This window comes from Aplosporella prunicola, assembly GCF_010093885.1.
Source record: "Aplosporella prunicola CBS 121167 unplaced genomic scaffold K452scaffold_2, whole genome shotgun sequence".
In the NCBI taxonomy this organism is placed as follows: domain Eukaryota; kingdom Fungi; phylum Ascomycota; class Dothideomycetes; order Botryosphaeriales; family Aplosporellaceae; genus Aplosporella; species Aplosporella prunicola.
In genome coordinates this window covers 690,177-716,090 of record NW_022983530.1, presented here as the reverse complement: position 1 = coordinate 716,090, position 25,914 = coordinate 690,177, and the positions used below count along the sequence as shown (strand labels likewise).

The 25,914-nt window shown below is 57.7% G+C and overlaps 12 protein-coding genes across 12 annotated transcripts in view; 7 read left to right on the top strand and 5 right to left on the bottom strand.

The window, feature by feature from the left end:
• Positions 1 to 142: 142 nt before the first annotated feature.
• K452DRAFT_314937 (uncharacterized protein) lies at positions 143 to 1,112 on the bottom strand. Its single transcript, XM_033543816.1, has 2 exons — positions 907 to 1,112; positions 143 to 818 (listed from the first exon to the last, which is right to left on the bottom strand). The coding sequence occupies exons 1-2, from the start codon at positions 952 to 954 to the stop codon at positions 453 to 455; spliced, it is 414 nt and encodes a 137-aa protein (XP_033402406.1). The 5' UTR covers positions 955 to 1,112; the 3' UTR covers positions 143 to 452.
• A 294-nt stretch (positions 1,113 to 1,406) lies between these two features.
• On the bottom strand, positions 1,407 to 4,384 carry K452DRAFT_355162 (uncharacterized protein). The gene is made up of 3 exons (XM_033545941.1): positions 4,251 to 4,384; positions 2,307 to 4,191; positions 1,407 to 2,247 (listed from the first exon to the last, which is right to left on the bottom strand). Exons 1-3 carry the CDS (start codon positions 4,282 to 4,284, stop codon positions 1,608 to 1,610), a joined length of 2,559 nt encoding a protein of 852 aa, XP_033402405.1. The 5' UTR covers positions 4,285 to 4,384; the 3' UTR covers positions 1,407 to 1,607.
• Positions 4,385 to 4,617: 233 nt separating this feature from the next.
• On the bottom strand, positions 4,618 to 6,312 carry K452DRAFT_218937 (uncharacterized protein; the record flags this gene model as incomplete). The annotated part of the gene is made up of 2 exons (XM_033536387.1): positions 4,618 to 5,643; positions 5,707 to 6,312. The coding sequence occupies 2 exons, from the start codon at positions 6,310 to 6,312 to the stop codon at positions 4,618 to 4,620; spliced, it is 1,632 nt and encodes a 543-aa protein (XP_033402404.1).
• Positions 6,313 to 6,579: 267 nt separating this feature from the next.
• Positions 6,580 to 9,286, top strand: K452DRAFT_348417 (uncharacterized protein). Its single transcript, XM_033545542.1, has 4 exons — positions 6,580 to 6,731; positions 6,789 to 6,984; positions 7,284 to 7,495; positions 7,544 to 9,286. The coding sequence occupies exons 1-4, from the start codon at positions 6,651 to 6,653 to the stop codon at positions 9,176 to 9,178; spliced, it is 2,124 nt and encodes a 707-aa protein (XP_033402403.1). The 5' UTR covers positions 6,580 to 6,650; the 3' UTR covers positions 9,179 to 9,286.
• Positions 9,287 to 11,238: 1,952 nt separating this feature from the next.
• On the bottom strand, positions 11,239 to 12,667 carry K452DRAFT_304633 (uncharacterized protein; the record flags this gene model as incomplete). Its single annotated transcript, XM_033542830.1, has 2 exons — positions 11,239 to 12,448; positions 12,537 to 12,667. 2 exons carry the CDS (start codon positions 12,665 to 12,667, stop codon positions 11,239 to 11,241), a joined length of 1,341 nt encoding a protein of 446 aa, XP_033402402.1.
• Positions 12,668 to 13,091: 424 nt separating this feature from the next.
• Positions 13,092 to 14,304, top strand: K452DRAFT_282875 (uncharacterized protein). The gene is made up of 4 exons (XM_033539664.1): positions 13,092 to 13,335; positions 13,470 to 13,615; positions 13,675 to 13,812; positions 13,892 to 14,304. Exons 1-4 carry the CDS (start codon positions 13,275 to 13,277, stop codon positions 14,081 to 14,083), a joined length of 537 nt encoding a protein of 178 aa, XP_033402401.1. The 5' UTR covers positions 13,092 to 13,274; the 3' UTR covers positions 14,084 to 14,304.
• A 29-nt stretch (positions 14,305 to 14,333) lies between these two features.
• On the top strand, positions 14,334 to 15,548 carry K452DRAFT_314931 (uncharacterized protein). Its single transcript, XM_033543815.1, has 3 exons — positions 14,334 to 14,513; positions 14,724 to 15,170; positions 15,224 to 15,548. Exons 2-3 carry the CDS (start codon positions 14,733 to 14,735, stop codon positions 15,371 to 15,373), a joined length of 588 nt encoding a protein of 195 aa, XP_033402400.1. The 5' UTR covers positions 14,334 to 14,513; positions 14,724 to 14,732; the 3' UTR covers positions 15,374 to 15,548.
• Positions 15,549 to 15,786: 238 nt separating this feature from the next.
• K452DRAFT_218881 (uncharacterized protein) lies at positions 15,787 to 16,259 on the top strand (the record flags this gene model as incomplete). The annotated part of the gene is made up of 3 exons (XM_033536383.1): positions 15,787 to 15,872; positions 15,928 to 16,015; positions 16,071 to 16,259. 3 exons carry the CDS (start codon positions 15,787 to 15,789, stop codon positions 16,257 to 16,259), a joined length of 363 nt encoding a protein of 120 aa, XP_033402399.1.
• Positions 16,260 to 19,170: 2,911 nt separating this feature from the next.
• Positions 19,171 to 20,605, bottom strand: K452DRAFT_294238 (uncharacterized protein; the record flags this gene model as incomplete). The annotated part of the gene is made up of 2 exons (XM_033541674.1): positions 19,171 to 20,209; positions 20,322 to 20,605. 2 exons carry the CDS (start codon positions 20,603 to 20,605, stop codon positions 19,171 to 19,173), a joined length of 1,323 nt encoding a protein of 440 aa, XP_033402398.1.
• A 40-nt stretch (positions 20,606 to 20,645) lies between these two features.
• On the top strand, positions 20,646 to 22,800 carry K452DRAFT_282870 (uncharacterized protein). Its single transcript, XM_033539663.1, has 4 exons — positions 20,646 to 21,100; positions 21,159 to 21,501; positions 21,550 to 21,713; positions 21,764 to 22,800. Exons 1-4 carry the CDS (start codon positions 21,068 to 21,070, stop codon positions 22,571 to 22,573), a joined length of 1,350 nt encoding a protein of 449 aa, XP_033402397.1. The 5' UTR covers positions 20,646 to 21,067; the 3' UTR covers positions 22,574 to 22,800.
• Positions 22,801 to 23,415: 615 nt separating this feature from the next.
• On the top strand, positions 23,416 to 25,834 carry K452DRAFT_282868 (uncharacterized protein). The gene is made up of 2 exons (XM_033539662.1): positions 23,416 to 25,256; positions 25,321 to 25,834. The coding sequence occupies exons 1-2, from the start codon at positions 23,452 to 23,454 to the stop codon at positions 25,460 to 25,462; spliced, it is 1,947 nt and encodes a 648-aa protein (XP_033402396.1). The 5' UTR covers positions 23,416 to 23,451; the 3' UTR covers positions 25,463 to 25,834.
• K452DRAFT_69334 (uncharacterized protein) overlaps positions 25,810 to 25,914 on the top strand; it is an 896-nt gene continuing 791 nt past the window's right edge. The window contains exon 1 of the mRNA XM_033547039.1: positions 25,810 to 25,914. This exon is cut by the window's right edge and continues 791 nt beyond it. The gene's annotated coding sequence lies outside the window, so the exon portion shown is untranslated.

Below are 25,914 nucleotides of genomic sequence, written 5' to 3'. Positions count from 1 at the left end.
CAGGTGGCGGCGGGGGTCTGTCTGGGCTTGCTTGTTTGGTTGTTTGGGCATTCGTTCGTTATGGCGTTTTGCTGGTGAATGGATGGATGGATGGGTGGGTGGGTGGGTGGGTAGGCATTGTACGGGCATCGGAGTGTTGGGACACGGGGAGGGGCTTGCATGTTGTAGAAATAGTGTTGTTGTTGTTGTTGTTGTTGTTGTTGTTGTTGTTGGTGTTGGTGGAGGATTAGAAGAACAAGCTTCCCCGGCTGTCTAGATGCGGCGGCCAACGGAGACGGAGTTGGAGATGCCGCAACCCGCCCGCAAGCGGAGCTACATAGGTAGACGTCCTGCCTGCACAATCATTCATTCCATACCTAGAACCATTCATTATCATTTCCATGCCGACGTCATCGTCATCACCATAGGTTGTCACTACCAGCCCAATCCAACCCACACACCCTCACACACCCTCACACACCCACCCCCCCAACAGCTCGCCCCACCCGCTCCCGCACCGCGCGCATCTCGGCCGCGAGCCCTAGCTCTGCGCCTGCGCCTGCGCTACTAGAGCCAGAGCCAGAGCCTTTGAACCACGCATGCAGCGCTAGCAGGTCTTTTGCGCGGCGGAGGTCTGCGTCTTCTTCTCCTTCCTTGCGTTCTGCTGCCGTGGCTGCGGGAGCGGATGTTGAGGTGGACGTGTCGTCTAGAGTTTGTGGTTGGTGCGGGGGCTGTGGATGCGCCAACGTGACTGCGCCGGAGGCTGTTGAAGTTGCTGAAGTTGTAGTGGTGGAGGAGGAGGAGGATGCGGAGACGAGGGCGAGGGCCGCGGCGGGGTCCTGTGTTGCGTGGTTAGTTAGTTTGTGTGTGTGTGTGTGTGGGGTTGGGGAAGTGAGGGGTGAGGGGATAGATGGGGGAAGAGCTTACGCAGACGCGCAGCGAGGTCAGGTCCGAGAGGACTTCTGCTATGCGCATTGTGGTGGCTGTTAGGTTTGTGGTGGTGGTTTTGCGCGCTGGTTGGTAGTTGTAGGCGCGCGAAAGCGTGCGTGTGCGTGTAGGTAGGCAGGTAGTGGATAGTGAGGGCGAGAGGCTGCGTAGGTAGCTATGCGTGTGTGTACTCAGCGGTGTGTGTGTGTGTGTGTGTGTGTGTGTATAGATGTGGAAGCTTGTCCGTAGGTTGACGTCGAAGGCCGGCGCGCGCGGAGTTAAGCTCGCAGCCGCCGGCGTCATACCTATGTAGTTGCCTCAGGCACGCATGCACATACACCTAGTGAGGAGGGTTCCGGGTATAGGTGTGGTGTGGGTGAGGTACCACCATTGTAGCATAAGGTTAGTAGTCTAAGGTTATGATGTATCTGGGAGGCGGAAGGTATAGGGAGGTTTGAGAGGCGTGATCAACATAGCTAGGTAGGATAGACACGGTGAACCACCTCTCTGTCCTTTATACTCATACTCACCACCACCTCAATCCAAACTACACTCACACTCACACTCGCACCACACAATCATCAGAACCAATCAATCAACTAAACAACCACACTGTAAGTACCAATGGTATTAATTGTCGCCTCTCCTCCCCCACCCACGCCTCTCTCACCGACCTCCCACCTCCCAACCCCACTGCCCTACTACCCATCGCCACCCCTCCCAAATCTCCCAAACCCACCAACGTCCCTCCTAAAAAACTTGCCAATACTCTTCAAATTCTCATTCAAATTCGCCGTCGTAACCGCCACGCCGCCGACGCCCTCGCCCTGGCCCTGGCCCGCCCCCGCTCCCGCCGCACCACCACCCCCTAACGCGGGGCTCGCGCTGCCAAAGCGGTCCACGCCGTCCTTGGCCGCGCTCATCAGGCCGGACGCAAACGTCGAGGGGTCGAAACGTCCTCCCCCTGCCGCACCAATGCCCATGCCCATGCCCATGCCCATGCCCATGCCCATTCCCATACCAGCACTCGAGCCTAACGCGCCCGCCCCGCCGCCAATCCCCCCGCTGCTGATCTGCAGCGGCGTCAGCAGCGGCGAGTTCGCCGGCAAGTTGGCGTTGGCGGCCGAGGCGCGGTGCGCGGCGAACAGGTCCACCAGCGCCGCCTGCTCCGCCTTGCGGATGCCCTTGAGGTCGAGGATCTTGCGGAAGTTTGTGTCGGAGCGGTCTGAAATGTGGATGAGGTAGGCTTGGACGAGGGCCTCGGGCGGCGAGGGCCGCACTTGCAGCGTCTTGAGGAGGGGGTCGAGCTTGGACATGGCCGTGTTGACGCGCTTGACGAAGCTGCTTGCCGTGGTTAGTGTTTGTTTTTTGTATGGAATGCTGATAGAGGGAAGACTTACGCGGCGGGTGCCTGAGACGGCGTTTCTTCGTTGATGGTCGACAGCTCCGTGAACCCCTTCTTCAGCACGTACGAGTCCAGAAGCATCTGCTCGGCGCCCACCTCCGACACGGGCTTGCACTGCACAATGCTCAGGATGTACGTGCTGACCATGGCGTCGACAAGGTGGTCGCAGAACGCCCGCGCGTACTGCTGCTTGTGCAGGTACTTGAGAATCTCCGCCGCGCGCTCCTTGACGTGCCGCAGCAGCTCGCCCACGTAGCCCGACTGGTCGCCCACGCTTTCCAGCTTGCTCCACGGCGTGTTGCGCATCTCGCGCCACCCGGGCTCGCAATCAAGCTCTACTTTGCGCACGAGTGCGCGCACGCTTGCGCTCGCGATGCCCATGAACGCATCTGCCTGGCTCTGCAGATCCACGGCCGGCTTGTATTCCTCGTCTATCCGACTTTTGATCTTCTGCTCGAGCTGGTCGCAGGTTACGTAGCAATAATCGGCGGTGTTCAAAATAAGGATGATGTCTTCGATAGGCGGCTCCTGCATTCCCGTCCGGCCTCCAAGGAAGTAAAACAGTACTTGCTGCCCGTATAGCTCCAGGTACCTAGAAAATGTCTTCGAAAGCTCTAGCAACCGTACGCCAGTGGACAACTTGGCGCACTGAGATAATGTCTGGCGGTAAAAGTGGAAAAGCTCGGTGGATGAAGGTATTACGGATTGCGGCGAGAATTCTTCGTCGGGGTTGCGGAGTGGTTGCTGTCTATACTTGGGTATCAAAGCGGCTAGCTGCTTGTCCTGCGATTCGATCCAAAGACTCATGTACGGCTCGAATGCCTCGGAGATGGCCTGTGTGAAGGTTGTAGTGCTCCTCTCGTCTTTTGAAACCACAGTATCCATCGACGACCGCGATTCGTTGTTGTTGAACCGCCGCTCAATGCTGTGCTCAAAGTCAAGCGTTTCCTGGAGACATGAAAGCAAAAGATTGACGTCAATGGTCTGACCTGGTGTCCTCGTCGAGCGCTGCAAAATGCCCTTAAAGTCCTCTCTAGTGCCCTCGCAGAATGCGTTTGCCAGCACCTCGTTGACCCTCCAGGAAGACGGAAACAGGGCCGCATGTTCGCTGTCATAGGTCTTGAGCATCCGGTTGAACCAGGAGTATCGCCGGGAAATGTTATCCAGGGAGCCAGCCTCATCGTTTCCGCGGAACACCTGCCGGTATTCTCGCAGCTGAGTGTTGCAGTACCAGGTAACGAGTCTTGATCGCGCATGCTCTCCCAGAGCGTCCATGACCAGGCAGGCCTCCGCAAGCATCCCCCTCTTCTGAGCAACCTCGCTCTTCGCAAACGTAACCTCAAAGTCCTCGCACACTTGTTCCAAGAGCCCCGTTTGTAGATCCGCCACATTTCGGCTCAGCGTCGCAATCTGGTCAATGGACCTGTAGCTCTTGAAATGCGCCACGAGCTGGATGACGGCCTGCAACAGCTGCGCGCAGTCCCTGTACTGGCGCGCCTTGCTCAGCCCCCGGAGCTGCTCGTATGCCGTCGTCAACATCTGTAGCCTCTTGAGCGCCGTCATTGATAGGGTCAGGTTGCGCTTGGTGTTGTCCAATCGCTTGATGTCGGCGGTCATCTCCGTGATGGACTGCTCCGTGTGGACGGCGCGGTCCCGGACGTCCTCAATCTTCTTGAAGAGCACATCGAGCTCAGCCTTTGCGTTCTTGATGTGTCGCACGCTCTCGGCGTCGGAGGTGCTCTGGGCTCCGACGACGTCGGCGATGTCCTCGTCCAGGTCATATTGGTAGTTGCGGAGGGCGGCGGAGGTGGACGAGACGGAGGAGAGGGTGGTGGGGTGGGAGAAGATGGAGTTGAGATGGTCGATGGGATTGTAATCGGCTTTGGACTGGCATCAGAGGGGTATCCAACTTTATAGAGGGTGCAGGAGGGAATGTTACCCGAATCCAGCGACGCTGACGTTGCTGCCGGCATGAAGTCAGTCTATGCCTGCATTGACCCAACACAGAATCGCGGTAACCTTATGGGGAGATTTGGAGCTCGTGCGAGGGTGCGAATGACTTGGGGGATAAAGGAGAAGGTGTGTGGGGTTATGGTTGGATGCAGCTTGCGGGAAACCCGGGGTCGGAGCTGTCCAGAACGAAGCCAGCGCGCGGCCCTTCCAAAAGCTCCCCGCCAGCTAGATTTCCACCATGTATTTGTACCAACACAACAATATGGGTATCGCCATTTATTCATTCATTGCGTTTGTATATATGTATATACCATCCATGTCTTTTTTTCGCCTTTCTTCTACTTTCTCTCTCTCTACGAAACCTGCGGGATGACAGGCGGCGAGCCGGGCACATCGTCCCTGTCCTGGACCTTGACCTCTCCAACCTTCTCCGTCACCGCCTCAACATCACTGTCACCAGCCTGCTTCTGGTTGTAAGCCGTGAGACGGGAGCGGACCTCAGCAACCAGGTTCGCCTTCTCAACCATAAGACCCTCCTTCTCCGGGTGGCCCTCGGGCAGACCCATCTCCTTGATCTTGACCTTGCCCTCGCGCAGCTCATCCTCTCCCAGGATAACAGCAAAGGGAACACCGCCAGTCTCCGCGGCCTTGAACTGCTGGGGCAGCTTCGGCTTGACCTTCCAGCTGAACTCGGCCTTGATGCCTGCGTCCCAGAGGGTGCGGGCAACAGCCATACGCTCGGGCAGAAGGCCCGTGAAGCCCTTGCCGCCGAAGGCCATGACGAAGACGTCGACCTCGTTCAGGCGCACGGTGTTGGCCTTCTTCTCGGCCTCCATGCGGGCCTTCGTGATGCTGAAGATGCGGTCCACGCCAAACGAGATACCAACACACGGAATCTGCTGCTTGCCGCTGAACATGCCGACCAGCTCATCGTAGCGGCCGCCAGCGGCGACACTACCGACTCCGACGCTCGGGTCGTTTGACCGGTCCTCCTCTCCGTCGGCTGCCGCCTTCTTGTCCTTCTTACCTGAGCGCTGCGCCTTCTGCGCTTCGGGCGCGCCAGACGCCGTCGCGGGCGCGGAGCCCTCGGTGATGACCTCGTAAATGACGCCGGTGTAGTAGTCGAGGCCGCGCGCGAGCGACATGTCGAACGAGATCTTTTCCATGACGCCGAAGATGTTGAGGTAGTTGAACAGCAGGCTCATGTCCTCGAGACCCTTTTGCGCCGACGCGTTGCTCGTAAGAGCTTCCGTGCCCTTGAGCTTTTCGAGGAGGTCCTCGCCGCCCTTAAGATTCACAAATTCGCCAATCTTGTCGGCCACGGCGGCGTCGAGGCCCTTCTCCTCCGTCATTTCGCGGCGCACCTCCTCCCATGGCGACTATGTAATCTGTTAGCCCATGCCCTCTCATGCGCCTGCCATTGCCCGTGTCGCAATGCCTACCTTGTCCAACTTGTCCACGGCGCTACTGATGGTCCTGATCTTCTCCTTGGGCACGCCGCAGACCTCAAAGATACCGTCGAGGATCTTGCGGTGGTTGATCTTAATAGTGTAGCGGCCCTTCCAGCCAAGCGCCTCGAAAATCTCGCTGGTGATGCGCAGGATCTCGGCGTCGGGCAGCATGGGGTCGTAGGTGCCGGCAATGTCGAAGTCGCACTGGTAGAACTCGCGCATGCGGCCCTTGGTCATGGCGGGCTGGTCGCGGCGGTAGACCTTGGCGATGTGGTAGCGCTTGATGGAGGTGACGGAGCTGTTCTGGGCGAGCCAGCGCGCGAAGGGAACGGTCAGATCGTAGCGCAGCGAGCACAGCTCGCCGCCCTGGTCGGCCAGGTCATAGATCAGCTTGCTGTCCTCGCCGTACTTGCCGGCCAGGATCTCCTTGAGCTCGAAGACGGGCGTGTCGATGGTGACGGCGCCGTGGCGCTTGAAGACGTCGGTGATGGAGCTGAAGATCTTGTCGCGGATGACCATGTCCTTGCCCTCCCAGTCCTTGGTGCCCTTGGGCACCTTGAGCTGGAAGTTGGACTTCTCGCCCTTGTCCTTAGCCATGACGCGGTCGATTGGGTATTGGTGGGGGCGAAGCGGGGTGCGGGCAAAGGTGCGGCGGGAGAGGACGACGATGGAAGCGGAGGGCCTTTGTGGTGCGGATCGAAGGGATCTCCGAAGGGCGAGGGAGAAGCTCTGCATACAACAAACGCGACGTCAACAACGGTAAGTGCTTTACTACCTTGGCCGTTAAGTTGAGTCAAGTGCGTGCGCGAAGAAAAGTAGCTCCACGTCAGGCGCACGGCCCGAGGCGCCAGCAATCGACACAGGCATCATCACCACCACCCTCAACACCACCATCTTTCCTCCTCTTCTTCTTCTTCATGTAGGGCCGAATAATCATGGCACCCCATGCCGCCCCCCTGAACCCGTCCGATATCTCCGATGCCGCCCGCCGAAGCTTGCTCGGGCTGCTTGAAGGCGTAAGTAAGACTCCCCACCGCCGCCGCCGCCGCCCTGCCCGCTGACCCTCTCCACAGGTACGCGGCAGGAAGAACATTGTCTTTGAGCGCTCGCTGTCAGGGCCCCTGAACCTGCTCGTCAAGTTCTCCCAATTGCAAGAATACGGCGTCGACCGTCCATTCTTCCTGGAAAATGGCAACATCGACTCCTCTCAGCGCAACGTCGTCTTCATTGCCCGCGGCGACAAGGCCAAGACGGCTCTCGCCGTAGCCGGTATGTGCATTTTGATTTCTTTTGTATCTCCTCGTCTCCTTTAGTCAATTGGGATCAAAAGAGACTGGGCAGAGGTGCCATCTCTGCGTGGTCAGTCACTTCCCTAGATCAATTCCTGCGTTTTCATGCTCTATTCATTTCGGACGGCACAAATCAAAAATTAGCCACGCAGTAGTCGCCAACTCTGCCTGGCTAATCGTGTCCTTAGGGCAATATTCACAGATGCATGGTCTACAGACCCTCCTGTCTGCCGTGCCAGCGGAGAGTCAATATTGCATGCTAACATGTCTCTTTCCCAGAGCAAATCAAGAAGCTCCGTCATAGCAGCCAGACAGATCATGAATTCTCCATCTTCTGGGTGCCGCGACGGACACTCGTAGCCGACCAGGTCCTCGAGGAAGCAGGCGTCCTAGGCGAGGTCAACATGGCAGAATGGCCGTTGGACTTTGTCCCGCTTACCGACGACCTTCTTTCATTGGAACTCGATGATGCTGTTAGCGATCTCTACCTGGTGAGTATCAAGCATTGAAGTTGTGATATATCGTCTGACAAGCTGTAGCGCAAAGACCCGACGCCGACCTTCCTCTCGGCGCGAGCACTCATGCGACTGCAGGAGAAACATGGTCTTTTCCCACGTATAGTGGGCAAAGGAGACAACGCGCGCCGGCTTATAGACCTTTTGGTGCGCATGCGCACAGAGGTGCTAGCAAGCCCTAGTTCAAGCATGGATTCGCCCCTAGGCCTTACTCCAAGCTCCGTTCTCGACAGCTTGATCGTCATTGACCGCGAAGTCGACTTTCCCACCGCGCTCATGACGCAATTGACCTATGAAGGGCTCCTTGACGAGGAGTTCTACATCCAATCCAACCAAATTGAGGTCGAGTCGTCAGTAGTAGGTTCTGCTCCAGGCGGCCCGTCGCAACCCGGCGCTTCTTCATCGACGCAAGCCTTGAAGCGCAAGATCCCGCTCGAAGCTAGCGACACGTTGTACAGCACTCTGCGAGACACGAACTTTGCCACCGTCGGCCCGCTGCTCAACAAGGTGGCTCGGCGGCTGCAGCAGTCGTACGAGAACCGCAACATTGCGCAGAAGACGACGTCAGAGCTGCGCGACTTTGTGTCGAAGCTGCCGGGGTACCAAGCCGAGCAGGCGTCGCTGAAGCTGCACACCTCGCTGGCGGAGGAAATCATCAAGCACACGCGGTCCGACATCTTCAGCCGCGTGCTCGAGGTGCAGCAGAACCTGGTGGCGGGCGCGGACCCCAGCTCGCAGCACGACAACATCGAGGAGCTGATGGCGCGTGGCGTCAAGGCCGAGACGGTGCTGCGGCTGCTGTGCCTCGAGAGCTGCCTGCACGGCGGCCTGCGCCCGCGCGACCTCGAGAACTTCAAGCGCGCCGTCCTGCACGCCTACGGGCACCAGCACCTGCTGACGCTGGCGAACCTCGAGCGCGCGGGCCTGCTGGTCCCCCGCTCGGGCGGCGTGGGCGTCGGCCTCCCTGGCGTTGTCGGCTCCGGAGGCAGCGCCGCCCGCCCCGCCCCAAGCACAAACTACAGCGCGGCACGACGCGCACTCGGCCTCATCATCGACGAGGTCAACGAGGCCGAGCCCGACGACATCGCCTACGTCTTCTCGGGCTACGCGCCGCTGTCGGTGCGCCTCGTCCAGTGCGTCCTGCAGAAAGAGTACGTGACGGCGCTGTCGTCGTCGAACCCAGCCCGCCGCGCCGAGACGTTCACGTCGACGCTGGCCGCCGCCGCCACGGGCGCCGCCTCCTCGGCCACGGGCTCGCGCACAGGCTCGCCCGCCCCGGCACCCACGCCTCCGCCTGCTGCCGCAGCGAGCATCCACGCCCAGGGCTGGCGGCCCTTTGACGACGTGCTGCGCCACGTGCGCGGCGCGACGGTCGACGTGGCGCAGCCGGGCGAGGAGAAGGCGGCGCGGGCGCGCGCGCTGCTGAACGGCAATGGAAGCAACAACAACAATCACGGCGGATCGAGCAAGACAATCGTCGTCTTCTTCCTAGGCGGCATCACGCGGGCCGAGATCGCGGCGCTGCGGTTCGTGAGCCGCGCGCTGGCCGAGGAGGGGCGGGGCCGGCGCATCGTCGTTGCGACGACGGGCGTGGTGCGTGGGGATGGGGTTGTGGGCGCGGCGATTGAGCGGGGGGCGTTGGGGGGTGCGGGGGTTTAAACAGTTGGGCGTGTGTGTCGTGTATGCGGTAGGTAAGATGTATGTATAAGTAGAGGCATTGAGCGAGCGAGCGAGCGCGCGAGCACGTCAATAGAGTTTGCAACGGCGTCTTATCCATCCATGTCACCAATAATCATTGTCCTTACTCCTGTTACGCCCCAAAACAAAACAAGCCATCCCTCTTACCTCCATATTATGTTCAAGCGTATCGTGCTCACTCATATCATAGGCAGGTAGGTACCGCATTGTCGCGTCCATCCTCACTCAAATTCACCCCCTTAGCTCTCGTGAACAGACACCCAGACAGACAGACAAGCAGGCGCATGGACAAGTCAGAACAAGGCAACACATCAGCGTATGTAAATAGCCATAGCCATAGGTAAAACAACCCCTCAAGGCAAACCAAAACCAGAGTCATTAAGTACTATAGGTACCAAGCTCACATACACGTACGCACGCACGCACGTACACTCAACCCAAACGCCACGCAGCAAAATCAGAACCTAGAGACCACGGCGAGAGAGAGAGAGAGAGAGAGAGAGAGAGAGAGAGAGAGACAGACAGAGCAATAAACCATAATACGCCCCGTCCCATTCTGTTGATCCGTTGCGTTTCATTTCGTGTCCACAACCACTCGCTCGCTCGCTCGCTGGCTATCATTCACGCTCGCTCATTCGCTCATTCGCTACAGTACCCAGAGTGACAGACACCAGAGTGCCTCGACAAGACATACCTAAGTAGACAGGCAGCTAAAAACCCCACTCCTACTCCTACTCCTACTCCTACGAGCTACACCACCCTTCCTTAAAAAGCAACAGCAAGGCAAAAGCAACAGCAAAAGAGAGACCCAGAAAGCAAAAAAAGAAGAAAAACACGAAAAACAAAGAACCCCCAAAAGAAAAAGAAAAGAAGAAAAAGCAGATATGAAAACTTAAAAAAGCTAGAATCCGTAATAACCTTGCGCTAATAAAACCTGATCCGTTTAACACCCCTGCACCTGACCCCGGAGACTGATGTGTAAGAGAGAGCGAGAAAGCGAAAGCGAAAAGCGAAAAAAGGACCCCGTATAGCCCTCATAAAAACCCCCCGGACCTGTACCTGTCTCCGTATCTCCGTGTCCCCGTGTCCTTGTCCTTGTCCTGATCCCTGTCCTGGTCCTTTTCCTATCCTGTCCTGTAATTCCGGCCTGCCTGGCATGGGCCTGCCTGTCCTGTCCTGGACTATCCTGGCCTTTCGGGCCCGTGTATCTATCCTGTCCGTTTGTGCGTCCGCCCGCTCGCCCGTCCGTCTTTGTGCCCGTCCATTCCATCTTTCCGTCCTTCCGTTATCTGTTCTTGTTCCTCCTCGTCCGTCCGTCCCTTCGTCTTTCCTACCGCCGGACCGAACCGCTGCTCTTGCTCTTTACCTCACTCCCTGTCGCTGCGCGAGCCGAGTTGGCAAACCAGCAAAAGGAAGCAGTAAGCAAGAGCGAGAACGCAGCCGAGGGCCAGGAGAGATTTGGGGAGAATAGGAAGGGTGGGAAGAGAATAGGGGTATAGAGCCACCGCGACAAGACGCGAGCGAGAAAATCCCATATCATAACCTTCGCAAAAGACCAGAGGGGGCAAGCGAAACGAGAGAAAGAAGCAAAAAACGAAAAGACATGTCCTTTAAATCGAGATACCCACTAAAAGGAAAAGAGCCTCCCTGAACCCCCAGCTAAACCCGGATCAAAATGATCGATTGGAGGGCCGTTGAGACCGATTATGCCGTGCTGAAAGAAAAGGCAACTTCAACGTAAAAGAGAAGCCCGACATGCATCGCAGGAGCGCAAAACGGTGAACGAACCGTGCTGAAGAAAAAGAAGCGCCTCGGGGATCGCTGATGTGATGATCACGCAAACGCCGAACGCAGGCGCGCGCGCTGCCTCGCTACGCTGAGCGATGATCAGGCGCGATGCAAGGCGGATGTGATGAAAGAGAGTCATGAGGTGGTCGTAAAGAGCCATAGCCAACGGCTAGGCTCGCATGAGAAACTTTTAGGAAATATCAAGCCGCATGGCCCAAGCTGCGAATGGACAATCAGCGCGTGCCAGCTTCCAGCTGTGCGGGCGTGGGGGTGGCTGGTGTGTCGTTGCTGGTGGGAGTGCCAGCGCTACGACCGAACGGACTGCGGATGCTCGGAATGGAAGTGCGAAATTGGCTGAGCCTAGTGGTCCAACTCGCGGCTCCTGGAGACTGGAGACCGGCACTGGGCGGCGCACCGCTGCGAGGCGTATGATTGCCTCTAAGGTGTTGGTGGCTTGGCAACCCTCCCGCGAGGACGATCGTGCGGGGGCCGCGAGAGCCGCGAGGGGTGCGAGGGGTGCGAGGGGTGCGAGGTCCGATCCAGACTGAGTGAGGCGCTTGCGGGAGGGTCACTCTAAGGCCCGGCGTGCGGCGGCCCGTAGCTTCGGCAGTAGTCTCGCCCTCTAGACGAGGCTTGGGGATGTAATAATCGGCCTTACACAACGGGCAGCAAGCGCGGCGGCTAGTAAGCCACGGGTCAAGGCAGCTAGCATGGAAGGCGTGACCACACTTCAAGCCGCGAACGTCATCGTCGTCTTCAAGGGTGTCCAGACAGATGGCACAGGTGTCACCGGGCGTTTCCAGCATCTCCGGAGAGGCGGCCGACTGGATTGGGTCGTCGTCGTCGTCTTCATCATCGTCGTCCTCAACCGTCGCCTGGTGCTCCTTCGGGTGCTCATCCATGGTGCTTGCGACAGTGTTGACCTTTTCCAGTTCCACGGTTTTCTCATCGGCCTTCAATGCCGATTTTTCTTGATCGGCTTCGGATGCTGCACCCGCTGCGCCTGCCGTACCGGCTGTCTCGACAGCTGGCGATTTTAGCGGCGCAGGAGAAGAAGGCGACGACGGTTCGGCGTGAGGCTGTGAATCCTTGGGGTGCGAGTCCGTAGGGTGCGAGTGTGTGCTGTCCATAGATTGACGGTTGTCATTGGAAGGTCCGATGGCTCCCTCGACCTCCTTGACGCTCCCAGCACGGCTTGGAGGAGAACTGATGCCGCCAGCACAAGGGAGGCCGTCTTTCTCTCTGCCCGAGCGCCAGATCTTGTACTTCATTAGAGGGAATCGCTCGTTGACCTCGTCCATGGTCATCAGCTTCTTTTCCCTCCTCCGGCGGCGCGGCTGCGCATGCATGGGCGGCAGGTCGATAGGGTCGCCCTCAGCATTCTGTCTGGCCTGGCGATTGCGCGCATTGTATCGGAAGCAGTACTTGACACCAACAATGATCCTGGGAGGATGTTAGCATTCAGTGACGACGAGGCCTGAAACAAAGCCTCGGAACGCCTCGGAGTCGAGGCGCGCAAACTGTTTCGTACCATAGGTTGGTGAAGACGACGCCAAAGCCCAGAGCGACGAAGAAGAGTAGCGGCGAGTTGGTAGGACCGCCGCCGCCGCCGCCACTGCTGTGGCTGGGGGTACTGGAGGACATTTCTGGAGTGGTGCTCATGGTGGAGGATCAGCGACTGCGGCGGATAGGCCTGCTATCAAAGACGGTGAGAGGTTGCGCGAGCATGTAGCGGCAGCGACAGCAAGAGATTGACGAGCGTCCTTGCTTTAGGCCGACGTAAGGATGTTGGCGGGTAGCGAGGTCACAGGCCGAGGGCCAGAAGAGCGCCACGGTGCGGAGAGGAGTCTGGGCTGCTGAGTCGGCGGCAGTGGCGCAAAAGTCGCAAGCAATTCGGGTGAATCGCAGGCGAAACTAGCGGGCGATGACGGGGACAAAGGCCGTATCGAGAGGCGGGAGGGCGGGAGGAAGAGCGAGAGAGAAAGAAGGACGAGACGGCGGGCGGGTAACGGAAGGGAATGACGGGCGGAGGTGGAGGTCGGTCACGGTCACGGCAGGATCGACGGCGACGTGAACATCTCCGCAACGCAGGAATCAGGGAATTAATACGGGCTGTCTGAAACAAGCAAATCCCGCCGCCTACTCTGCTGCCCAATTCTTCTGATACCGCATTCCGCGCATCGCGTTACGCTCGAGCGTCCCGCCGCGCCCGAGAAAGCCTGTGCTTCTTCCCGCTTCCCAAATCCTCCCTCACTGCCACCTCCACACAATGGCTGCTCTTGGCGCCCCCGGCGCCAACCCCGTCGTCTTCTTCGACATTTCGCTTGGTGGTAGGTCCAGTCGTCGTCATTGTCATTTCAATCTCGCTTTCCCTTGCACTCGTCGTCGAAAAAGCAACAGCATGGATCATCGCATGGCGGCTAAAGGCATGCGCAAAACGTGCTGACGGCCAAATCCCCCTCAGGCGAGCCCCTCGGCCGCATAAAGATGGAATTATTTGCAGACGTCGTGCCGCGCACCGCCGAGAACTTCCGCCAATTCTGCACGGGTGAGACCAAGAACGGCCAGGGTCGTCCCCAGGGCTACAAGGGCTGCAAGTTCCACCGCGTGGTAAGGTCAACGACCGCAGTGCGACAGCCGAAATTGTAATGGCTGACAAGGCCCTGTAGATCAAAGACTTTATGATCCAGGGTGGCGATTTTCTGCACGGTGACGGCACCGGCTCGACCAGTATCTACGGCACGCGCTCCTTCGCCGACGAGAACTTCAACCTCAAGCACGATGCGCCCGGCTTGTTGAGCATGGCTGTGAGTCTGCGCTGCGCCATGGCGCTGATACACGGCGCATGTTTGAGATCTGCGGGGTTGGCTGACACATGGACAACAGAACTCAGGTCCCGACAGCAATGGCAGTCAGTTCTTCATCACCACGGTTGCGACGCCATTCCTGAACAACAAGCACGTTGTTTTTGGCCGCGTGGTCGACGGCATGGACGTAGTGCGCAAGGTTGAGAATACGCGCACGCAGCGGGAGAAGCCAGTGCAGGATGTTACCATTTCGCAATGCGGAGAGATGTGAAGAGCGAGTACGAGCATGCGTATTGGAGACAGTAGCAAGTAGGAACTGGAACTGGGCTTTGCGACCTTGTTTCTTGAGAAGCCGAGTGAGCCTGAGCCATACTCGGCCCTAAATATAGCGATCATTCTCGTAGGATGAGACGAAAGGAAACAATGGAAGAAGACATGTTCGCATAAAGACGGCTTACCTACACACCGTAGGTTAAGTGCTTGCATGTCCCGATCCCGTGCCCATGACGTTACGGAAGTACGGCCGGGCAGAGACGACCTCAAGGAAGGACCCCGCAACACGTCATCCAGTCTCACGCGTCGATCAGGAACGACAACACAGAACTTAACATCGCCCGTGTTCTGTTTCTCCCCCCAGCAAAAACAAACGCACCACCCACCCTCTGATCTCCAACAACAAATCCTCATCCGCAGACCATCTGGTAAGTCGTCTCCGCGTTCACGATCCTCACCGCCCGCATGAACCATCGTCGCTTCTGAAACCCTTGCCCCACTTAGCTACCCCGCCGCGGCCACAGCCCACCCCCCATAGCCACACTACCCATCTCTATATCAGTCCGCCGACCCCTCTCCTGTGGCGCGCCAGACTTTCCTCATCTTGAATTTTGTTCCTGACATCGCGCACCGTCCAGATTCGAACAATGTCCTCCAACGAATACTACAACTCGAGCGGAACTCCGTACGCCAACGCGCCGGGCTACGGTGAGCCGCACCACGAATTCCACGGCGCGGCCGAGGAAGCCGCGGCCCACGCCGAGGGCAGCGGTGACTCGAGCTTGTTCAGCAACGTGCTGGGCATGCTGTCGGGCAAGAAGCAGGAACTTGCCAACGAGCAGGTCAATGAGGAACACGCCGTGGAGCAGCACAAGAGCTTCTACGGTGGCGGCCACGAGAGTAGCGCCCCGCAGGCCACCTCGGACAACATGGGCGCCGCGGCAGCCATGCAGGCGCTCCAGATGTTCCTGAACTCCAAGAGCGGAGGAGGCTCCAGCAGCGGTGGTGGCCAAGGCCAGTTCATTGCTATGGCCATGGCACAGGCAAGCAAGCTGTTCGACCAGCAGAGTGCTCAGGGCAACACGGTACGTCTTATCACAAGCTTTGGTGGAGACACTGCTAATGCCGTTTCTCGTAGCATGAGGGCGCCAGCAAGGAGAGCGCTGTTCAGCAAGCTGCACAGATGGCCATCAAGATGTACATGAAGTCGGAGATGAGTGGTGGCTCGTCCGGCGGCAACAGCAGCGGCGGTGGCCTGATGGGTCTGGCCAGCAAGTTTTTGAAATAAGGGTTCTTCTCGATGCGCCGGCAGGCCGGCTACTTGATCACTCTCGGCGCTCATTGCTTGATGTTCTGAGAAGGTCGGCAATGCTGACATGACATGGGATATGAGTACGTAGTCAGCAAATTGATGATGATAACGGTCTCATTGTTTGAGCAGCTGCACGCGTGTACATGAGCCGTGACAACGCAAGCACCAAGTGAATGCTTCATCTGTGAAGAAAGAAAGATAAGATAGAAGTACCTAAGGTATTTCATAAACCTATCAATGGCCGCACCGGCTGATTGTCGGGCCGCGATGCGCATCGGCCATGGATTGCCCGTCCGTCTATCCTGACGCTCCACGCTCCAACCACCGACGCTGCACACCGTGATCGCCGCTGCACCCCGCGGCCGCCCAAAATGGCGTCCTCAGTGGACATGAAGCTGCTAAAGCAGACCAAGTTTCCGCCCGAGTTCAATCAGAAAGTCGACATCAAAAAGGTCAATGTCGAGGTCATGAAGAAGTGCGTCACTTCTCCGGAGCTTGTCCTGAGCTTGCCCATGCTAACATTGCTTTAGGTGGATAGCTAGCAAGCTTCAGGAAATCCTCGGAGATGACGACATTGTCATTGAGCTGTGCTACAACCTGCTGGAAGGAGATCGCTTCGTACGGTTGCCCCCCTCCTGTTCCATTCGACATCCGCTAACGCAATCTTTCACAGCCCGACATCAAGAAGCTCCAGATCCAGCTAACTGGTTTCCTCGACAAGTCTGCCCCGTCATTCTGCAAAGAGCTGTGGAACCTATGCCTAAGCGCCCAGTCAAGCCCTCAGGGAGTGCCGAAAGAGCTACTCGAAGCCAAGAAGGCGGAGTTGAAGCAGGAAGCGGTGAGTGGTTGCTGCCACGCATAAAAAAGACACGTCTAACGTTTGCCCAACGCAGATTGAAGCTGAGAAGGCCGCCGAAGAAGCCCGCAAGCGGCGCGATCAGGACCGTACGCGTGAGAGAGACATTGATACTATCCGTCAACGGGAGCGGGGAGAGCGCGGCGAGCGGAGTGAACGCGGTCGCGGAAGAGGCCGAGGTGGCCGTGGAGGCTTCGACCGTCGTCCACCGCGTGGTGGTTCTCGTTCACCGCCTCCCTACCGTCGGGGCTCTGACGACTACCGTGGTCCTCCTAGGCGTGAGAGAGACTCGTACGTTCCTGGCGGAAGAAGACGCGACGACAGGCGCAGGCCCCGATCGCCGTCGCCTCGCCGCACGGTCTCGCGCAGCCGTTCCCGCTCTGCGGAACCGCCTCGCCGTCGCCGCGGATCCTACGCTCGCTCCGCGTCACGCTCAGTCACACCTCCTCGTCGCAGCTACAAGCGGCGCTACACCGACGACCGATCGCGCTCTCGCAGCCCGGCGTACAGAAAGAGACGGGACCGCAAGAGTCCTGCTCGTGGTGACGATCGCGCTCGATCCTCCGTATCGCCTGACAGATCTCGCTCACGATCACCTAGAAGACGACGTGACAGGGAGCAGTCACGCTCATCCGGCGCATCTTCCAGTCGCAGTCGCTCTCCACCCCGCCGCACCCGTCGACGCAACTCGCCCTCGCGCTCGAGGTCTCCTGCCCGCTCGCCGAGCCCCCGCCGTGGCAATCGCAAAGACAAAAGATCTCCTTCCATCTCCGACAACGAGGACAGAGATGCACGCGCTGATGTTCGCAAGGACCGCCACCGAGATGAACGCCGTCGCAGGCGTAGCTACAGCAGAAGCCGCAGCCCGCGCAGATACACCAAGAGACGTCCGTCGGTCGACAGGTACGAGCCTCGCAAGAAACGCAGGAACACGTCGTCAGTCGAGCCCAGCGCGTCGCCGGAGAGACGACGCCGGCCGTCGGTGGCTGCTTCGGACACATCGATGCAGGATGCTGCTGCAGCCCCTGCCGCTCCTGCCGCTGCCGATGCGGCTGCTGCTCCTCCGCATCGTCGCCGCAGCAGCGAGCCGCGCGAAGACGACGATGTCAAGGCATCGGAAGAAGAGGTTGGTCAATGACTTGGACAATGATTCCCCAGTTCCTCTGCTTCTTCTTCCTCTTCTTCTGCTTTCTTCTCTCCCACATATATGCGCCGGCGGCACTGGTGGTGCATGCCGTGCTCGGGCGGAGGTATTGCTACTGCTGCTGCTGTTGCTGCTGCTTAAGTTAAAATGCAATCATCAACCTTGTGCCTGACTGCCCACCTACCTACCTTTTTGCTTGGCCATGTGACGTTTTTTCCATTTCGTCATGCCTCCTCCGAGACCGTTTTTTCGTGTCTATGACCGCACTGATTTTACACGTTTGCTTAGGGACCCAAAGGAGGGATGGGGTTTAGGATCAGGGGCGCGGCGAGGGGGAAGGGTGGTGCGGCGGGCTGGGGCTGAGAGTAGGGCATGCTTGCTTGTTGATATTGTTGTGTGGTGGTGGTGGTATGGCAGAAGGCAAGGTTAGTGGACTGCACTGGCTAGGTCTGGCTGGGTATGGCATACGGCGTGCGATGGTCAGTGGTCCGTGGTCGGTCAGTGGTCGTTCGTGTGCATGTGTGTATGTATGTACAATACAGTGCAGTCACTTGGCGAATAGATATGATAGCTATGATGATGACGATGATGCTACCTAAATAGTTACGGCGTGCATGCATGCAAGATACCTAGGTATTTGATATTCCAAGCCCCTACCGTGTCGTTTTTCCAATAACAGTGCGGGCACGCCTGCGTATGTACCTATCTATGTACTTCCTCTGCGTTTGCGTGGTTCGCGTGGGGGAGACAGTACCAACAGTGGGTTTGGCTCGATAATTATGTAGGTAGGAGGTGATTTTGTCGCGGACATTTTTATTTTATTTTTATTTTTATTTTTATTTTTATTTTTATTTTTTCTTTTTAAACAACGGTTTTAAACAACGGTTTACAGCTCTGGACATGGCATTGGAATAGATGGTGGGTGGTGGGTGATAACCACAGCCGAGGCCATATTAAAAAATATATATATATATATCAACGTTAACTCCACTGTGCAATAAACAGGCCTTCTGGCTATGTGTATGTATGTAAAGCTGTGTGCTGCTGCTGCTACTGCTGCTGCTGCTGCACGCAAATCGGGTCGAGGGGCCTCGACGATGGGACGGACGTTGCTAGGTACTTGGCGTTGCCACTGCTTGGATTTACATGTACATAGGTGGTAAGGGAGAAGTTGAGATTTCGGTATTTGTGCAAACTACATAAGGGATGTGTGTGCTATGTAACCATCAACCTGAAAAGCGCAGCGAAGAAACTTGACTTGATCGTGGAGGTGAACGGGTATTATTAGGTATAGTGGAAGGCCAGCTTGTGTTTGTGGTGGATGTTCCCAGACGTGACTGCTGTGGTCAAGCGGACGGGGTTGTGAGAGTATCCCCATGCTGTCGAGCAATAGCCTAGTGCAGTTGTGAGTCCGGTGGTTCTTGAGGGTTTCTGCATGGCTTGTTGGTGTAAAGTGAACGGTTTAGGGAAAGAGATGAGCATGAGCATGGCTTCCTGGAGACCTGCGGTGAAGTGAAGCAGAATGAACATGGCGTGCAAGAGCATAGCAAAGTTGTGAGTCGGCTGTTAATCAAAACTCCCCGGATAACAAGCTGTCAATCGACGAGAAAGCAAGTGAACCATTGTGGCTCCGCAGAAGTGTACCAATTGATAACCCAGCATGCTATCAATAGCTGTGCTGGCAAAAACGCCATGGAAACCTTTCGAACACCTTGGTATGTTCTGGCAAGTGCCAGATACAATGTGATATACGAGGCATATCCACTGATCCGCTCAAGAAGTTGCCTTCATCGTACCGCAAGCCGAGCATGTCCACCAGCTGTGCTCCATAAATGCGCCGCACCTGGAGCAGGTCCAGCCTAACGACCTCACAGCTGGCCTGGCAGCCGGCTTGGGCGGCGGAGGCGGTGCTGAACCCCGATTGGGATGCTGCGGGGCGGGGCGTGGTGTCGCCCGTGGTGCGGGTGGGGATGGCCGTTCAATTCCACAGGCATCGCAGCAGAGATGCTGCGTCTCGTTCACCAGCGTGCAGATCTCGCATGTCCAGTGCCCGGTGTCTGGCAGTGCTGGTTCCGGTGAGCTCCGGGTCAGGTCAATCAACTCTGTGCCGGCTTGATTGGAAGGAGTAGTGGATGATCGTTGGGCGACCAGTCGAGATACGGGTTTGCCTGGCCGAGGCGTCGAAGTAGGTCTTGATTGGCTGCCCTGGGCTACCGGTATATGGCTTGCTGGAGCAGTAGATGAGCGTGATGGCTTCTTAGGTCTCGGTGGTTGCGGTGGTGGTTGGGCCTCTAAGCCTCGTTCAGGCGACCAGGTCAGACCCTCCGATTGCATTGCCCCCAGTTCCCTCATTTCCTTCTCCTCGGCCTCTTTCTCGTCTTCCATCAACGCGATCGCAATTGCCAGCTGATCGGCATCGTCCATCTCCGCCTTAGTCCTAAAGCCCAGGCGCCTTGCTTCCTCGGCCATGCGTTCCGCGCCACGGGTCCCCGAGGCGCAGCCTTTAGTGATCTTGTTCCTATTCTCGGCTGCAGCTGCAATCACCTGGCGGATGTCGGCGTCGGGTCGGGCAGCCGCTCCGCCGAGTCGCTGGCCTGACCCGGCCTGGAGAGTGCGGCGCTTCTCGGCGGCTACGCGGGCTTGTCGGCGCGCTTCCTGGAGTGGGACGCGTTTACCACCCAGCTGGTGGCCTTCCGAGAGGAAGCCTTCGCCGCTGTATCCCTGTGCTTTGAGTGCGTGGTATTCTGAACGAAGTTCGTCCCAGAGAGCGTTAAATCGGACATCGTGGTCTCCCCAAATGACGTGTGAGAGCCTGTTTGGTAGGTTTAGCATAAGCCAGCATTGCGTGAACCACTTTATGAGAAACGTAGCCAACTTTTCGTTCTGATAGTAGCTAGTAGTAATCGTACAGCAAGCTCACTTACTCATGTAGTAAGGTGTCTATGATCATGTCGTCATGAACAAACTGCTTTGGATCGTGGGTATGTCTGAGGCGCACGCATATCCTCTGGGTGTGGTTGATGTTCAGGCCTAGAAGTGCAGCGTCATTTGGCAAGAACTCGCAAAGAGTATGGACCCTCCAGTTCCTCTTCCTCATGATGGGTTTGACGAGCGATGCTATCTTCCTCAATATTTCGAGCGCCTCCTTTTCTTTCGGCAGGCCTCTGATTTGCTCGTACTCTGTGAACAGTGGATCGATCTCCCTCATGATGGGCAGCTTGAAGAGAAGTTTTTTTTTTTTTTTTTTGGCCTCGACGGTTGTTGACTTCAAAAGGACAGGCAGTGCAGATGTTTGAGCGAAGGTGTTGCAGTTTCTACTACGTACGTGGTGGAAGTTTTCAAGCTTGTCCACGTCAGCAACTTGGCAAGGGTTTGCCACGCATAATGAATCAGGATCAGGCCGAATTAAAACTTGAGTGCCTTGATGCAGATGTGGTTGTCTGCGATTCCCGAATGATCGACCGCGCAAGACGACGGTCCATATATCTGCGCACGTGGCGATAAGTGATAAGGATAGCTAGCGCGAGAGCGTTGAAGCTTGGAAGGACCGATGTCATCGGTGGAAGGGTCCCGAATCGCGCGTCACAGAACCTCTCTCTCTCCGCGATACCCCTCACGACTTCACCAGTACGATAGGTAGACCTCTCCGCCTATTGTATTCGGCCTCAAAATGACGAGCGACGATCAGCACTTCCTGGATGTCGTGAGACTGCCTTCCCCGCCTCCACCCGTGCATGAGTTTGTACTGACGGCCGCCTTAGCTTGCAGGCATCTCCAACGATATCAAAAAATTCTCTGCAGACGTTGCCGACGCCACCGACAGGCACTTTGAGTCTGTAGCAGGTTCCATCAAAGAGTCTCTAGCTACGACCTCATGGCTGCCACGATCCATAAAACCGCCTCCTCCGCCGCGAGCACTCGCGAAACCGCCGATGGGTTACCTCGAACGTGCCCAGGACTGGGTGTCGCGTAATCGTGCCGTCACTGCCGCCATTATTGCGTTCCTTGGAACGGGGACGTTCCTCATTTACAATCAAAAGAAGGAATACATGCGGAAGCGTCGGGCAAGGCGCGCCAGCAATGGCGCGCGGAGAGAGGTGATCGGTACGGATGCAGTGTGCCGAGAGTGAGAAAAAGGGCTGACAGAAATAGTCATCGCTGGACCACCGAGCTCGCCGATCACCAAATCCCTATCCCTGGACCTGGAACGCCGCGGGTTCATTGTATATGTGGTGGTCAACACGCCGGAAGAAGAGCAGATTGTCCAGAGCGAGTCAAGGGTTGACATCCGGCCCCTTCTCCTGGACATCGCTGATGTAAGGTCGAGCTGCCGCACAGTGCGTATCAGCGTGCTAATCACGTGTAGTCGTTTAATGCACAACAAGCTATGGAACGCTTTCACAAACTCCTTTTGAGCCCTCACCAAGCGTTCGCAGGAGCTTCGGCGCATAACCTCAACTTTACCGGCTTGGTGCTAGTGCCCGACCTCATCTACCCTTCGGGACCGGTGGAGACTATTCCTCCTGAGTACTGGTCAGACGCGCTAAACGCCAAAGTGCTCAATACAATTGCGACGACGCAGGCGTTTCTGCCCACGATCTGCGAGTTCAAATCGCGCATCCTGCTCCTGACGCCGAGCATAGTGTCGGCGCTCAGGCCGCCGTTCCACGGCGTCGAGAGTGCGGTGGTGGGGGCGCTGGAGGGATTCACATCGTCCCTAAAGGGGGAGCTCAGCACGATCGGTATCGACGTGTGCCACATCAAGCTCGGGACGTTTGACTGCAGCGGCGTGGGAAACAAGCAATATCTGCAGAGCTTGCGGGATCGGCGGACAGACGAATGGCCGGCGGCGGCGCGAGCGCTGTATGCGGAGAACTATGTTACGCAGGCGCGCATCGCGGGCAGCAGAGGGCTCTTTGCGGACAACGGCAGCACGGCCAAGGGCAGCTCCCTGCGCGAGCTGCACAACGCGGTCTTTGACGCACTGACACGGCGGCAGGCGCAGAAGGTGTGGCGGGTTGGCAGGGGCAGCGTGGCGTACGACATAGTGGGGAGTTGGGTGCCGGCGGGCATGGTTCGGTGGATGCTGGGCATCCGAGCGGGCGGGCGCGTGACGGCGGCGGGAGCGGAGCCGCAGCTAGGAGATAGCGTGCAGTGGGAAAAGGTCCAAGGTTGACGCGGGCAGCACTTGGTGGCCTGTAATTTCGGGAGGGAGGTGCGGGCTGGCGCGCTCCGCTCTCTTGGCGTGTAATTCAGCATAGCTGCAGCTATTTCCAGCACCCGCTCATCTCGGCTTGCCCCTACCGATGGGGTTCGTAAGGCTGTAGAGGGAGTGTGTGGGAAGGACAGGGCATCCAGGCCCCAGCCTCATCAAGCCAATCCTGAATCCAGCTGCACCCCAGGCCCTGCCCCTGCAGAGTCAGTCACACGCCCCGAAACCTCGGACGCTTCCCACTTCCCACGCGACGCGTGCCAAGCCCCATCTCTCCCCTTTTGCCCTCGGCCATCTCGTGTTCCCATAACTCTCTCTTGCCCACTCGATCCCACCGCTGCCGTCGTCCATGGGCTAGACGCGCCAAAAAAGTCGCCTGCACCGTTGCCTCCCAACTCTTCGTCGCTCCTTGCAACCCCAGCGACGCGTGCATCCCTGAAACTCCCGCCCCGTCGTCCGTCTCAAACCACGCAATCCTATCGCCACCACCCGCCCACCTATGCCATTCGCTCGATCGTCCCTTACCGTACCGGAGCCCGCACCCACGTAGAGCACATCAGAGTTGTGGGCCCTTCTCCACACTGCATGTCCATTGCTCTTCATCCCGCACCCTCGACCTCACCCCCGACTCTGCCGGTGCTGCACAAGAAGAAATAACACATCCCCTCCACCGGACATCTGACCCCCCAGCCAACATGGTCCAAAATAAGCCCGGAAACCTGGACCTGCGTCCTGGCTCGCGCGGCTCGCCCTCGCGCCCTCCCCATGGCTTCCTCAATGACCTCCCTTCCCCTCGCACGGGCGAAATCCCGCCCGCCCTCTCACCTCTAGACGCGTTTGCCATGCAGTCGAGGCTGCTCGCTAAGAGATTCGAGCAGAAAGAGGACGGAAGGCGCCTTAGCAGACTGCCACCCCGCACAATTGAAAACGAGTTCGGAAAGCGCAGGCCTCCTTACTACAGGTCGCAATCCGCCGACAGCGACGAGACCGATGGTCAGTCGCCGGAAAGAGAGGAAGAGCATGCCAACCAGGTCAACCCTCAGGGCCAGCGTCCCATGTCGCATCACCCGACCATTGAGTCCGACGACTGGACCGCATCCGGGCACTACGAGAACACGCTATCACCATTGGGCGAGGAACCAACACCTCCCCAAGAGCAGCCAATCCAGCCAGCCCAGGACTACTTTACCATCCCGCGGGCCCACTCCCCAGAGCAGATTGAGACGAGAGTGGAGGAAGCGACGCCAAACACGCCTGGCTCCAAGACCCCTCAACAGTCGCAGGTACCCACCAGTGCACAACATACGCCCGTCAAGGGTTTGATGCCGCCGAGGTCCCCAGCCCAGTCCAAGTCGCCAAGAGCTTCGCCGAGCATTCGTTCTGTGCAATGCGACAGCTCCGACGATGCCGAGAATGCATCCATGGGCGGTTCATTCGATTCCTTGCCCTACAGGCAGATTTCCAGTTCGAATACAGAATATTCGAGGTCCCACTCGCCGTCCTCTCCGGCTCGCCCTGTCTTCCCGCGATCTCCGTCGGTGGCGTCTGACCGCTCTGCTGGTGGCACCCTTATGCCGAGACCGGCTTACAACTTCTCTAGGCCGATGGGTGGCAGACCGTCGCTCGACGCGAGGGATCGCGCGCCGTCCCGCACGGCTTCCAGGGACAGGGCGCCCTCGAGACAGGGTTCTGGTGACAGCCGGTACATTGCGTACAACGAATCCGTGCACACCCCTGTGAGCATCACGAGCGAGGATTATATGGCGGCGCATGACCCCAACAATGCTGCTACAGCTCCTTCATACATATACACAAAGTACGATTTGCCTCGCGGCAGAACCCTGCAGCGGGATTCGGTTGGCGCAGCCACTTTCATCAGCCAGCAGTTCCATTGGGATGGCAGCAGGGCTGGGTCTAGCGCCTCGGAACGCCCTCCGTCGCCCCCGTCGCCTCCCAAGACGGCTAATTCCGACAACGCAGGATCGAGGTCCATGGACGTCCCGCGCAGTGACGCTCCTTCGGTCGCGTCCAGCGATGCCACGATTAGGGCTCAAATGTCACGGCCTACGTCGTCGGGTGCTTCAAGTGGCACCGCTGTTACACGCATTGCCGACATGACGGCTCAGCAGCACCTGGACAAGGGCGTCGAGTTCCACGAAAAGGGAGAGGTCCAAAAGTCGACCTACCACCTTCGTCTGGCTGCCAGGGCCGGTCTGCCAACTGCCATGTTGCTGTACGCGCTTGCCTGTCGTCACGGATGGGGCATGCGACCAAACCAAGCCGAAGGTGTCCAATGGCTGCGCAAAGCCGTCGATTCCGCTCAGCTCGAAGTTGCCGACGACGAGGACCTTGTCACCAAGGGCAAGGCCGGCCCGGATGTCACGCAACGCAAGACGCACAAGGCACAGTTCGCTCTCAGCGTGTACGAGCTCGGTGTTTCGTACATGAACGGATGGGGCATTCAACAAGATCGCAGTCTCGCCCTGCGCTGCTTTGAGATTGCTGGCAACTGGGGTGACGGCGATGCGCTGGCCGAGGCTGGCTTCTGCTGGGCCCAGGGTGTCGGCTGCAAGAAGGATCTCAAGAAGGCAGCGAAGTTTTACCGCTCGGCCGAGGCGAAGGGTATCAGCATGGCAGGCAATAGCTGGTGAGTGGAGGAGCGGATATTTCCGATATTACGAAGGATCATTTGCTGACGTTGTCGACTACAGGATCTACAAGGACAAGTACATGGACAAGGAAAGCGACGGCGAGAACTCCCGCGGTCGTTCGGCATCAAAAGACGGAAGAAAGGGTCGCGACAAGTCGCGCACTCGTACCATCTTCAGCCGGAAGAAGTCTGTGGCGGCGTAGTACACTACGCTCTGATCCTTTTCCGCTTTCTTGTCATGCATGATTCAGTGTCATTTTGGGGGGTGTTTTTGAGGAGCCTTATAGCGGTATATCCGGTGCTTAGGCTGTCACCACGGTCACATGGGTTTTGCGGGGCGTTGCCTGCGCCGGTTTCACGGTAGCAGCTCAGATTGGCTCTTCGCGTGCTTTTTTGTGGCTTTTTCGCTTGTTGTCGTTCCTCCCCTTTTGCTGTTTTTCGTGTTGTTTTTCCCTGCGCTGTCGCTCGTTGCCCACACCAACAACAAACTTGCACCCTGCATATCCTGCACCAAACCAATTTCCCTTTCTTACTCTTTCCTTAACTGTTCTTCTGTTGATACCTTGGCACTTTTTTCTGCCGTTTCTTGTTTCTTCTTTTTTTCTCCTTTTGTTCTTTTTTTTTTTTTTTTTTTTTTTTTTTTTTTTTTTTTTTT

Coding starts and splice junctions, on each gene's coding strand:
- K452DRAFT_314937 (XM_033543816.1), bottom strand. CDS start 954: ATGCGCATAGCAGAAGTCCTCTCGGACCTGACCTCGCTGCGCGTCTGC. Junction 819..906: donor TGACCTCGCTGCGCGTCTGC/GTAAGCTCTTCC, acceptor CACGCAACACAG/GACCCCGCCGCGGCCCTCGC.
- K452DRAFT_355162 (XM_033545941.1), bottom strand. CDS start 4,284: ATGCCGGCAGCAACGTCAGCGTCGCTGGATTCGG. Junction 4,192..4,250: donor GTCAGCGTCGCTGGATTCGG/GTAACATTCCCT, acceptor GCCAGTCCAAAG/CCGATTACAATCCCATCGAC. Junction 2,248..2,306: donor CCGTCTCAGGCACCCGCCGC/GTAAGTCTTCCC, acceptor CACGGCAAGCAG/CTTCGTCAAGCGCGTCAACA.
- K452DRAFT_348417 (XM_033545542.1), top strand. CDS start 6,651: ATGGCACCCCATGCCGCCCCCCTGAACCCGTCCGATATCTCCGATGCC. Junction 6,732..6,788: donor TGCTCGGGCTGCTTGAAGGC/GTAAGTAAGACT, acceptor CCCTCTCCACAG/GTACGCGGCAGGAAGAACAT. Junction 7,496..7,543: donor CTGTTAGCGATCTCTACCTG/GTGAGTATCAAG, acceptor GACAAGCTGTAG/CGCAAAGACCCGACGCCGAC.
- K452DRAFT_282875 (XM_033539664.1), top strand. CDS start 13,275: ATGGCTGCTCTTGGCGCCCCCGGCGCCAACCCCGTCGTCTTCTTCGAC. Junction 13,336..13,469: donor CTTCGACATTTCGCTTGGTG/GTAGGTCCAGTC, acceptor AATCCCCCTCAG/GCGAGCCCCTCGGCCGCATA. Junction 13,813..13,891: donor CCGGCTTGTTGAGCATGGCT/GTGAGTCTGCGC, acceptor CATGGACAACAG/AACTCAGGTCCCGACAGCAA.
- K452DRAFT_314931 (XM_033543815.1), top strand. CDS start 14,733: ATGTCCTCCAACGAATACTACAACTCGAGCGGAACTCCGTACGCCAAC. Junction 15,171..15,223: donor AGAGTGCTCAGGGCAACACG/GTACGTCTTATC, acceptor CGTTTCTCGTAG/CATGAGGGCGCCAGCAAGGA.
- K452DRAFT_282870 (XM_033539663.1), top strand. CDS start 21,068: ATGACGAGCGACGATCAGCACTTCCTGGATGTC. Junction 21,101..21,158: donor ATCAGCACTTCCTGGATGTC/GTGAGACTGCCT, acceptor CGGCCGCCTTAG/CTTGCAGGCATCTCCAACGA. Junction 21,714..21,763: donor TTCTCCTGGACATCGCTGAT/GTAAGGTCGAGC, acceptor AATCACGTGTAG/TCGTTTAATGCACAACAAGC.
- K452DRAFT_282868 (XM_033539662.1), top strand. CDS start 23,452: ATGCAGTCGAGGCTGCTCGCTAAGAGATTCGAGCAGAAAGAGGACGGA. Junction 25,257..25,320: donor AGCATGGCAGGCAATAGCTG/GTGAGTGGAGGA, acceptor TGTCGACTACAG/GATCTACAAGGACAAGTACA.